The following is a 13,365-nucleotide window of genomic DNA, read 5'->3' as shown; positions in this document are numbered from 1 at the left end:
GCGTGCATTTACGTGTGCCCATATACACCCGCGCGCATTTACGTGTGCCCATATACACACGCGCGCATCTACGTGTGCTCATATACGCACGCGCGCCCTTACGTGTGCCCATATACACGCGCATTTACGTGTGCCCATACACACATGCGCGCATCTACGTGTGCCCATATACCCACGCGCGCATCTACGTGTGCCCATATACACACACGCGCATCTACGTGTGCCCATATACACACGCGCGCATGTACGTGTGCCCATATACACACGCGCGCGTCTATGTGTGCCCATATATACACGCGCGCATCTACGTGTGCCCATATACATGCGCATTTACTTGTGCCCATATACCCACGTGCGCATTTACTTGTGCCCCTATACGCACTCGCGCATTTACGAGTGGCCATATACACAAGCGCGCATTTACGTGTGCCCATATACGCATGCGCTCATTTACTTGTGCCCCTATACACACGCGCATCTAAGTGTGCCCATATACACACGCGCGCATTTACGTGTGCCCATATGCACACACGCGCATTTACGTGTGCCCATATACACACGCGCATTTACTTGTGCCCACATATGCACGCGCGTTTACGAGTGCCCATACACGCACGCACGCATCTGCGCGTGCCCATATACACACGCATGCATTTACGTGTGCCCACATACACACGCGCATTTACCCGTGCCCATATATGCACGCGCATTTACCCGTGCTATACGCACGCGCATTTACCTATACGCACGCACGCATCTACGCGTGCCCATATACACACACGCGCATCTACCTGTGCCCGTATACACACGCGCGCGTCTACGTGTGCCCACGCACACCCGCGCGCATCTACATGTGCCCATATACACATGCGCGCATTGACGTGTGCCCATATACACACGCGCGCATTTACCATGGCGCTCAGCCTGGATGGGGGCGCCCTCATTACTTCATGAGGGCCGCGCGTCCACGCATGCGGGACCGTGTCGACCTTGTCCGCTCAACGGGCCATGCGCTGAATAGGAAGTGGGATTACCTGCACCATCCCTGGCCGCGCGCTGAACAGGAAGTGGGGTTACCCCTCCGATACCAGGGCCATGCGCTGAACAGGAAGTGGGGTTACCCCTCCGATACCAGGGCCATGCACTGAACAGGAAGTGGGATTACCCCTCCGATACCAGGGCCATGCGCTGAACAGGAAGTGGGATTACCCATCCCATACCAGGGCCATGCGCTGAACGGGAAGTGGGTTTACCCCTACAATAGCAGGGCCATGCGGCCATGTGCTGAACGGGAAGTGGGGTTACCCATACAATAGCAGGGCCATGTGCTGAACAGGAAGTGGGGTTGCCCATACAATAGCAGGGCCATGTGCTGAACAGGAAGTGGGGTTGCCCATCCAATAGCAGGGCCATGTGCTGAACAGGAAGTGGGGTTGCCCATCCAATAGCAGGGCCATGTGCTGAACAGGAAGTGGGGTTGCCCATACAATAGCAGGGCCATGTGCTGAACAGGAAGTGGGGTTGCCCATACAATAGTAGAGCCATGTGCTTAACAGGAAGTGGGATTACCCGTACAATAGTAGGGCCATGTGCTGAACAGGAAGTGGGATTACCCATACCATACCAGGGCATGCGCTGAACAGGAAGTGAGATTAACCCCTACATGCGTTATACCCTGAATGCAGTATATACCTACCGTATACCCCACATAATCTTGGATGTAGTATGTAACGCTGGACCAATACAGCAGATGACCTCCAAAGGCAGTGTACACGCACACCATATGCTCCACAAAACGGCCCGTAACCACGCATGCAGTATATACGCCATATGGGCCAAACCCAGCATGTAACCACGCATGTGGTATATAAACCCTATATTCGGAACCCAGCACGTAACCTTGAATGCAGTATATACGTATCCTTTGAAACCGCAGATAATCGCGACTGCAGTCTATAAACACTATATAGTTCAAATACAGCGCATAACCGTGAACGCAGTATATACGCCGCACGTAACCTCGAATGCCGTATATATACACCATATAATCCAAATACCGCACGCAACCACGACTGCGGTACTGTATATATACCCTATATACCCGTGTAACCCTGTCACGTTTACCCCTACAATACCTAAACCCTTCCTTACACCTTATAACATCGAATGCAGCATATATGCCCCATATAACCCCAATACAGCAGGTAACCCTGAATGCAGTATATACACTATATACGCCCCGTAAACCAATTACAGCACATTGTAACCTCGAATGCAGTATATATACACACCCTATAATCCAAATATAGCACGTAGCCGTGAATGCAGTATATACACTATATACCCATGTAGCCCAATTGCCACGCATCGTACCCTCGAATGCGGTACATATACCATATGATCCAACTACCGCACGTAACCACGAATGCAGTACATACACTATATACACCATGTAATCCAATTACAGCAAATTGTACCTCGAATGCAGCGTCTATGCCCTATACCCCGAATACAGCGCATTATAACCACACTGAGGCGTATACACTCTATGCCCCACATACCGCCCGTTATCACTACGAATGCGGTATGCAGCGACACCCCGCGGCGATTATAGCAGTGATATAACTTTATTCAATGTTGAAAGAAACATGCATTGGTAACAGGGCAATAACGGTGTTAACGGCGACTATGCTACAGACGGCCTCCCCCAAGACCCTGTGGTGGTTAATAGACCCCCCACGCGGTCACTGGGTGTCCCATGTTCAGCCCTGTGCTTAATCCTCCCTGCGCCAGCTCGTCCCCCAAGCTGCTGCCGGGAGGGAGGACAGAGTGACCTGGCAGCAGGGAGAGACGGAGACCGCTGAGGCTGCACGAGGCTGCACGAAGCTACCCCCCCCCCCCCTCCTGCTGAAGATACACCATGCAACACAATTACCATATACACACCCTATAATCCAGTGTATACCACAAACCAAATACAGACTGCTGGGGGGGGGCATTGATATAACTTTATTCCCCGTTGGACGGAGCGCCACTGGGGGGGGGGGACCCGCACAGTAAGAACCGTGGGTGGGGGGGGGTTGTTGTGCCTCTCCTCGCACCCCCCACCCCCCGGTGACCCCCCCTCCCGCCCGCCGAGCGGGCCAGCCACAGAGGCTGAGTGAGTGGGAGCCACGTGGCAGGGGGATCCCCAAACAAATAATGCGCCGGCAAGGGGATCCCCCCCTCCCCGCCCGCCGAGCGGGCCAGCCACAGAGGCTGAGTGAGGGGGAGCCACGTGGCAGGGGGATCCCCAAACAATTAAATAAGTAATGCCCGTACCGCAAGAGGATCCCCCGCTCCCCGGAGGCCCCCCTCCCCGCCCGCCGAGCGGGCCAGCCACAGAGGCTGAGTGAGGGGGAGCCACGTGGCAGGGGGATCCCCAAACAATTTAATAAATAATGCCCCTCGTGGCCTGGGCTTAAGTCCGGCCCCCCCAGCTCCATGCTGCGCGCTGCAGATGGGAGGATGGGGACGGGCCGCTACCCTACGGGCTCCCTCTCCTCCCTGCATCCCGCCGCCCCCCTCACCGCCGATTCAAAAATCGCGGCTCTACAGGAGGGGGGAGTGTCCAGGATTGACCCCCATTTCGGGGCCTTACCTTAATTTAACCTGCAGGGAGGAGAGGGACGTCCGATTTCACTGCAGACCGGGAGCAGAATGGCAGATTCAGCTCCCGGCTGCCTCTTTTGAAGCCTCCCTTGGCCTGCCCCTCCCCCCCCTCAGGGGTCACGACGGTGACCCAGAGATCCTAGCGAGGTGAGGGGGGAGGGGGCTTGCCCCCTGGTCATGGGCTTCCCTCGCCTAATTGGCTGGAGGGATTGCTGTATTTGCCTTGAACTAGCTAGTACCCACTAGATCAGCGAGTTACAGTGACTGCTGTCGGTGCTTGGTTACAAAATACGGGCACAGACAGTGGTTACATACTGTACAGGCAACCAAAATGTATCTATTAAATAAGTCTTCTTTGATAAAGTGACAGTGTCTCTTACTAGTGACCTCATACTGAGTCCGCTAGCTACGAACTCTTAGTGACTCCGGTGTGGCGAGTCAGCATTGATACAAACTTTGGCAACATCTGTATTGATCTGCAAGCGCAGACATTCACTGAGTGATTACCATCCGGACAGACAAATTGTTCTGCAGATTTGTTAGTATTTTGCGTGACATACAAGGCATTTAGAAGTATCCAGGGTCTCCTACTTGGATACTCATTTTCTGATTATATTTTCCTAACCCAGTATTTTATATTAAGCATAGCTCCTAATAAAGCTTATTGGTTTTAAACAATACATTATACATATCCATTACTCCACATGAGGATCTACCCCCCTTATATAAGGTATTTTCCTTATGGTCCTTAGTGTACTGTTACAGTATGTGCCCTTGAGAAGAGTGCTCTCACAGTGGTGTACCTGTTCTCTATAGTTTATAACCTAATCACGACCCCAGATTGTAACACCTCTCATTCTAGCATTAGCTGTCACGAGGGTATTTGTGTTTCCCTTCCCCCCCATCTTTCCCAGGTACGCTATCATCAAAGTACCCCAGGCTAGCTTGCACTTAAAATTAAACTACAAAGAAACATTAATAATGAGAATCATTAGTATTTAATCAGTGTTACATACTGTATTGTATAATCAGGAGCTCAGATTAAATTAAAAGCCAGCAATGTGTAATGATTTCTTGGCCGGCGTAGCATTGCTCTGCAGTGTGACACAGGCGCCTGTGACAGAGAAGGGATTAGCTGCATTCTCTGCTGCTGTGTTCCAATAGCTGCATCAGATCACTGCAGGAATTTTGTCCAGCAAAGGTCCAGCAGATTTTCAGGAACGTTTGCCTTGCAGTTAGGGTAATCATTCATTTCCGCTGGGGACAGGCAGAAATGGTCCTCCTACTGTAGAAAGGTACAGAAGATAAACATTGCATTATTCAGGGGAATGTAGCACACAAAAGATCAACGTAGGATGGGCTGGATGCAAATCTATACGAAAACACTCCACAGCTCCACAGCTCCACAGCTCCACAGCTCCACAGCTCCACAGCTCCACAGCTCCACAGCTCCACAGCTCCACAGCTCCACAGCTCCACAGCTCCACAGCTCCACAGCTCCACAGCTCCACAGCTCCACGCTCCACAACTCCACAACTCCACAACTCCACAACTCCACAACTCCACAATTCCACAATTCCACAACTCCACACTCCACACTCCACAACTCCACAGTTCAACACTCCACAATTCCACAGCTCCACAGCTCCACAACTCCACAGCTCCACAACTCCACAGCTCCACACTCCACATCTCCACATTCCACAGCCCCACAACTCCACAACTCCACAACTCCACACTCCACAGCTCCACAATCCACAACTCCACAACCCCACAACCCCACACTCCACAACCCCACAGCTCCACAACCCCACAACTCCACAACTCCACAGCTCCACACTCCACAGCTCCACACTCCACAGCTCCACACTCCACAGCTCCACACTCCACAGCTCCACACTCCACAGCTCCACACTCCACAGCTCCACACTCCACAGCTCCACACTCCACCACTCCACCACTCCACACTCCACACTCCACAGCTCCACAGCTCCACAACTCCACAACTCCACAACTCAACATCTCCACACCTCCACAACTCCACAACTCCACACTCCACAACTCCACAACTCCACAACTCCACAACTCCACATCTCCACACCTCCACAACTCCACAACTCCACACTCCACAACTCCACAACTCCACAGCTCCACAGCTCCACACTCCACACTCCACAGCTTCACACTCCACAGCTCCACAGTTCCACAACTCCACAGCTCCAAAACTCCACAACTCCACAGTTCCACACTCCACACTCCACAGCTTCACACTCCACAGCTCCACAGTTCCACAACTCCACAGCTCCACAACTCCACAGCTCCACAGCTCCACACTCCACACTCCACAGCTCCACACTCCACAACTCCACAACTCCACACTCCACAGCTCCACAGCTCCACACTCCACACTCCACACTCCACACTCCACACTCCACCACTCCACAGCTCCACGCTCCACAGCTCCACGCTCCACAGCTCCACGCTCCACAGCTCCACAACTCCACAACTCCACACTCCACAACTCCACACTTCACAGCTCCACACTCCACAACACCACACTCCACAGCTCCACAACTCCACAGCTCCACAGCTCCACAGCTCCACAGCTCCACAGCTCCACACTCCACACTCCACACTCCACACTCCACACTCCACAACTCCACACTCCACAACTCCACAACTCCACAGCTCCACAACTCCACAGCTCCACACTCCACATCTCCACATTCCACAGCCCCACAACTCCACAACTCCACAACTCCACACTCCACAGCTCCACAATCCAAAACTCCACAACCCACAACCCCACACTCCACAACTCCACAGCTCCACAACCCCACAACTCCACAACTCCACAGCTCCACACTCCACAGCTCCACACTCCACAGCTCCACACTCCACAGCTCCACAACTCCACAGCTCCACAGCTCCACAGCTCCACAGCTCCACAGCTCCACAGCTCCACAGCTCCACACTCCACAGCTCCACACTCCACAACTCCACAACCCCACAACTCCACAACCCCACACTCCACAGCTCCACAACTCCACAACTCCACACTCCACAGCTCCACGCTCCACAGCTCCACAGCTCCACAACTCCACAACTCCACACTCCACAATTCCACAACTCCACACTCCACACTCCACAACTCCACAGTTCAACACTCCACAATTCCACAGCTCCACAGCTCCACAACTCCACAGCTCCACAACTCCACAGCTCCACACTCCACATCTCCACATTCCACAGCCCCACAACTCCACAACTCCACAACTCCACACTCCACAGCTCCACAATCCACAACTCCACAACCCCACAACCCCACACTCCACAACCCCACAGCTCCACAACCCCACAACTCCACAACTCCACAGCTCCACACTCCACAGCTCCACACTCCACAGCTCCACACTCCACAGCTCCACACTCCACAGCTCCACACTCCACAGCTCCACACTCCACAGCTACACACTCCACAGCTCCACACTCCACCACTCCACCACTCCACACTCCACACTCCACAGCTCCACAGCTCCACAACTCCACAACTCCACAACTCCACACCTCCACACCTCCACAACTCCACAACTCCACACTCCACAACTCCACAACTCCACAGCTCCACAACTCCACAGCTCCACAGCTCCACACTCCACACTCCACAGCTTCACACTCCACAGCTCCACAGTTCCACAACTCCACAGCTCCACAACTCCACAACTCCACAGCTCCACACTCCACACTCCACAGCTTCACACTCCACAGCTCCACAGTTCCACAACTCCACAGCTCCACAACTCCACAACTCCACAGCTCCACACTCCACACTCCACAGCTTCACACACAACAGCTCCACACTCCACAACTCCACAACTCCACACTCCACAGCTCCACAGCTCCACAGCTCCACACTCCACACTCCACACTCCACCACTCCACAACTCCACAGCTCCACGCTCCACAGCTCCACAGCTCCACGCTCCACAGCTCCACAACTCCACAACTCCACACTCCACAACTCCACACTCCACAGCTCCACACTCCACAACACCACACTCCACAGCTCCACAACTCCACAGCTCCACAGCTCCACAGCTCCACAGCTCCACAGCTCCACACTCCACACTCCACACTCCACACTCCACACTCCACAACTCCACAACTCCACACTCCACAACTCCACAACTCCACAGCTCCACAACTCCACAGCTCCACACTCCACATCTCCACATTCCACAGCCCCACAACTCCACAACTCCACAACTCCACACTCCACAGCTCCACAATCCACAACTCCACAACCCCACAACCCCACACTCCACAACTCCACAGCTCCACAACCCCACAACTCCACAGCTCCACACTCCACAGCTCCACACTCCACAGCTCCACACTCCACAGCTCCACACTCCACAGCTCCACACTCCACAGCTCCACACTCCACAGCTCCACACTCCACAGCTCCACACTCCACACTCCACAGCTTCACACTCCACAGCTCCACAGCTCTACAGCTCCACAACTCCACAACTCCACAGCTAAACACTCCACACTCCACAGCTTCACACACAACAGCTCCACACTCCACAACTCCACAACTCCACACTCCACAGCTCCACAGCTCCACAGCTCCACACTCCACACTCCACCACTCCACAACTCCACAGCTCCACGCTCCACAGCTCCACGCTCCACAGCTCCACAGCTCCACGCTCCACAGCTCCACAACTCCACAACTCCACAACTCCACACTCCACAGCTCCACACTCCACAACACCACACTCCACAGCTCCACAACTCCACAGCTCCACAACTCCACAGCTCCACAGCTCCACAGCTCCACACTCCACACTCCACACTCCACACTCCACAACTCCACAACTCCACACTCCACAACTCCACAACTCCACACTCCACAACTCCACACGCCACAGCTCCACACTCCACAGTTCCACAACTCCACAACTCCACAACTCCACACTCCACAACTCCACACTCCACAACTCCACACTCCACAACTCACCGGGGCAATGAAAAAATGATTTTTTTAAAAAATTAAACTGCATTAAAAGCAAATAGACATACTACAACAAAACAGGGGGATAGCACACAGACATTTTCTGTACAGACGGAGCCAGCTCCACACTCCACAGCTCCACACTCCACACTCCACAGCTTCACACTCCACAGCTCCACAGCTCCACAGCTCCACAACTCCACAACTCCACAGCTCCACACTCCACACTCCACAGCTTCACACACAACAGCTCCACACTCCACAACTCCACAACTCCACACTCCACAGCTCCACAGCTCCACAGCTCCACACTCCACACTCCACCACTCCACAACTCCACAGCTCCACGCTCCACAGCTCCACAGCTCCACGCTCCACAGCTCCACAACTCCACAACTCCACAACTCCACACTCCACAGCTCCACACTCCACAACACCACACTCCACAGCTCCACAACTCCACAGCTCCACAACTCCACAGCTCCACAGCTCCACAGCTCCACAGCTCCACACTCCACACTCCACACTCCACACTCCACAACTCCACAACTCCACACTCCACAACTCCACAACTCCACACTCCACAACTCCACACGCCACAGCTCACACTCCACAGCTCCACAACTCCACAACTCCACAACTCCACACTCCACAACTCCACACTCCACAACTCCACACTCCACAACTCACCGGGGCAATGAAAAAATGATTTTTTTTAAAAATTAAACTGCATTAAAAGCAAATAGACATACTACAACAAAACAGGGGGATAGCACACAGACATTTTCTGTACAGACGGAGCCAGCATTGTTGCAGCTGCTGGAGTTATGGTGGATGAAATAGGGTGATATCCTCGCCCTTCTCACACATGCAGCTGATTAAATACAATGACACTTCTCCAACTGGTGTGTTATATACAGTACGTCCTGCAGCAATGAGCCAGAGGCTGCAATAACACTGTATTTTTGTTTCTTTCCTTCCTACACAGTGACACTATACACAGAGATCCTTTTGAAATCTTTAAAAAACAATTTACAATCTCACAGAAAATGTATACAAACTGCCATTTTAGATTAAGTGAAAATGTGTAAATATATTTATGTGTATTTTTTATTTGATATATAAATCACATCAATTTGAGGGAGAAGGAGCGGCTCAGTGAGTAAAGACTCTGACTGGCACTGAGTGTGAAGCAGGGGAGCCTGGGAGAAGGAGTGGCTCAGCGAGTAAAGACACTGACTGGCACTGAGTGTGAAGCAGGGGAACCTGGGAGAAGGATCGGCTCAGTGAGTCCAGACACTGACTGGCACTGAGTGTGAAGCAGGGGAACCTGGGAGAAGGAGTGGCTCAGTGAGTAAAGACACTGACTGGCACTGAGTGTGAAGCAGGAGAAGGAGCGGCTCAGTGAGTACAGACACTTACTGACACTTAGTGTGAAGCAGGGGAAACTGGGAGAAGGAGCAGCTCAGTGAGTAAAGACACTGACTGGCACTGATTGTGAAGCAGGAGAAGGAGCGGCTCAGTGAGTACAGACACTTACTGGCACTGAGTGTGAAGCAGGGTAACCTGGGAGAAGGAGCGGCTCAGTGAGTAAAGACACTGACTGGCACTGAGTGTGAAGCAGGGGAGCCTGGGAGAAGAAGCGGCTCACTGAGTAAAGACACTGACTGGCACTGAGTGTGAAGCAGGAGAACCTGGGAGAAGGAGCGGCTCAGTGAGTAAAAACACTGACTGACACTGAGTGTGAAGCAGGGGAACCTGGGAGAAGGTTTACTCTGTGAGTAAAGACACTGACTGGCACTGAGTTGACGTCAGAGAACCTGGTTCAATTCCTGATGTTGGCTCTTTCTGACTTTGGACAAGTAACTTTATCTCCCGGTGTCTCAAGCACCAAAAACATAGAACATAAGTTTCGCTGGGGCAGGGACTGTAACAGCAAAATGTCTCTGTAAAGTGATAAGTAAAACTAGCAGTGCTATAAGAATAAACATCATTAATATTAATAATAATAAATAATAATTTTTAAATACAAAAAAGGGAAAATTGTTAGACACAGACAGTATGTGACACATTACATTGCATGCGCATCATGTAACTCCTCTGACAGACACAGACAGTATGTGATACATTACATTGCATGTGCATCATGTAACTCCTCTGACAGACACAGACAGTATGTGATACATTACATTGCATGCGCATCATGTAACTCCTCTGACAGACACAGACAGTATGTGATACATTATATTGCATGCGCATCATGTAACTCCTCTGACAGACACAGACAGTATGTGATACATTGCATTGCATGCACATCATGTAACTCCTCTGACAGACACAGACAGTATGTGATACATTACATTGCATGCACATCATGTAACTCCTCTGACAGACACAGAGAGTATGTGATACATTACATTGCATGTGCATCATGTATCTCCTCTGACGGACACAGACAGTCTGTGATACATTACATTGCATGCGCATCATGTAACTCCTCTGTCAGACACAGACAGTATGTGATACATTACATTGCATGCGCATCATGTAACTCCTCTGACAGACACAGACAGTATGTGATACATTACATTGCATGCGCATCATGTAACTCCTCTGACAGACACAGACAGTATGTGATACATTACATTGCATGCGCATCATGTAACTCCTCTGACAGACACAGACAGTATGTGATACATTACATTGCATGCGCATCATGTAACTCCTCTGACAGACACAGACAGTATGTGACACATTACATTGCATGCGCATCATGTAACTCCTCTGACAGACACAGACAGAATGTGATACATTACATTGCATGTGCATCATGTATCTCCTCTGACGGACACAGACAGTGTGTGATACATTACATTGCATGTGCATCATGTAACTCCTCTGTCAGACACAGACAGTATGTGATACATTACATTGCATGCGCATCATGTAACTCCTCTGTCAGACACAGATAGTATGTGATACATTACATTGCATGTGCATCATGTAACTCCTCTGTCAGACACAGACAGTATGTGATACATTACATTGCATGCGCATCATGTAACTCCTCTGACAGACACAGACAGTATGTGATACATTACATTGCATGCGCATCATGTAACTCCTCTGACAGACACAGACAGTATGTGATACATTACATTGCATGCGCATCATGTAACTCCTCTGTCAGACACAGACAGAATGTGATACATTACATTGCATGCGCATCATGTAACTCCTCTGTCAGACACAGACAGTATGTGATACATTACATTGCATGCGCATCATGTAACTCCTCTGACAGACACAGAGAGTATGTGATACATTACATTGCATGCGCATCATGTAACTGCTCTGACAGACACAGACAGAATGTGATACATTACATTGCATGCGCATCATGTAACTCCTCTGACAGACACAGACAGTATGTGATACATTACATTGCATGCGCATCATGTAACTCCTCTGTCAGACACAGACAGTATGTGATACATTACATTGCATGAGCATCATGTAACTCCTCTGACAGACACAGACAGTCTGTGATACATTACATTGCATGTGCATCATGTAACTCCTCTGACAGACACAGACAGTATGTGATATATTACATTACATGCGCATCATGTAACTCCTCTGTCAGACACAGACAGTATATGATACATTACATTGCATGCGCATCATGTAATTCCTCTGACAGACAGTATGTGATACATTACATTGCATGCGCATCATGTAACTCCTCTGACAGACACAGACAGTATGTGATACATTACATTGCATGTGCATCATGTGACTCCTCTGACAGACACAGATAGTATGTGATACATTACATTGCATGCGCATCATGTAACTCCTCTGACAGACACAGACAGTATGTGATACATTACATTGCATGAGCATCATGTAACTCCTCTGACAGACACAGACAGTCTGTGATACATTACATTGCATGTGCATCATGTAACTCCTCTGACAGACACAGACAGTATGTGATATATCACATTACATGCGCATCATGTAACTCCTCTGTCAGACACAGACAGTATATGATACATTACATTGCATGCGCATCATGTAATTCCTCTGACAGACAGTATGTGATACATTACATTGCATGCGCATCATGTAACTCCTCTGACAGACACAGACAGTATGTGATACATTACATTGCATGTGCATCATGTGACTCCTCTGACAGACACAGACAGTATGTGATACATTACATTGCATGCGCATCATGTAACTCCTCTGACAGACACAGACAGTATGTGATACATTACATTGCATTCGCACCATGTAACTCCTCTGACAGACACAGGCAGAATGTGATACATTACATTGCATGCGCATCATGTAACTCCTCTGTCAGACACAGACAGAATGTGATACATTACATTGCATGTGCATCATGTAACTCCTCTGACAGACAGTATGTGATACATTACATTGCATGCGTATCATGTAACTTCTCTGACAGACAGAATGTGATACATTACATTACATGCGCATCATGTAACTCCTCTGACAGACACATACAGCATGTGATATATTACATTGCATGCGCATCATGTAACTCCTCTGTCAGACACAGACAGTATGTGACACATTACATTGCATGCGCATCATGTAACTCCTCTGACAGACACAGACAGAATGTGATACATTACATTGCATGTGCATCATGTATC

The 13,365-nt window shown here is 50.4% G+C and overlaps 1 protein-coding gene across 1 annotated transcript in view; it reads right to left on the bottom strand.

The window, feature by feature from the left end:
- Positions 1-4,630: 4,630 nt before the first annotated feature.
- The window catches only part of LOC142492532 (porwaprin-b-like), a 39,795-nt gene continuing 31,060 nt past the window's right edge, over positions 4,631-13,365 (bottom strand). Inside the window, exon 4 of the mRNA XM_075595230.1 lies at positions 4,631-4,936. Coding sequence (XP_075451345.1) covers positions 4,896-4,936 — 41 coding nt within the window. The 3' untranslated portion in view covers positions 4,631-4,895. The remainder of the gene's footprint in view (positions 4,937-13,365) is intronic.

The sequence above is a fragment of the Ascaphus truei genome, chromosome 4, assembly GCF_040206685.1.
Source record: "Ascaphus truei isolate aAscTru1 chromosome 4, aAscTru1.hap1, whole genome shotgun sequence".
NCBI classification, from domain to species: Eukaryota; Metazoa; Chordata; class Amphibia; order Anura; family Ascaphidae; genus Ascaphus; species Ascaphus truei.
Note: the sequence above shows the minus strand (reverse complement) of the source record. Positions and strands in the feature narration are given on the sequence as shown.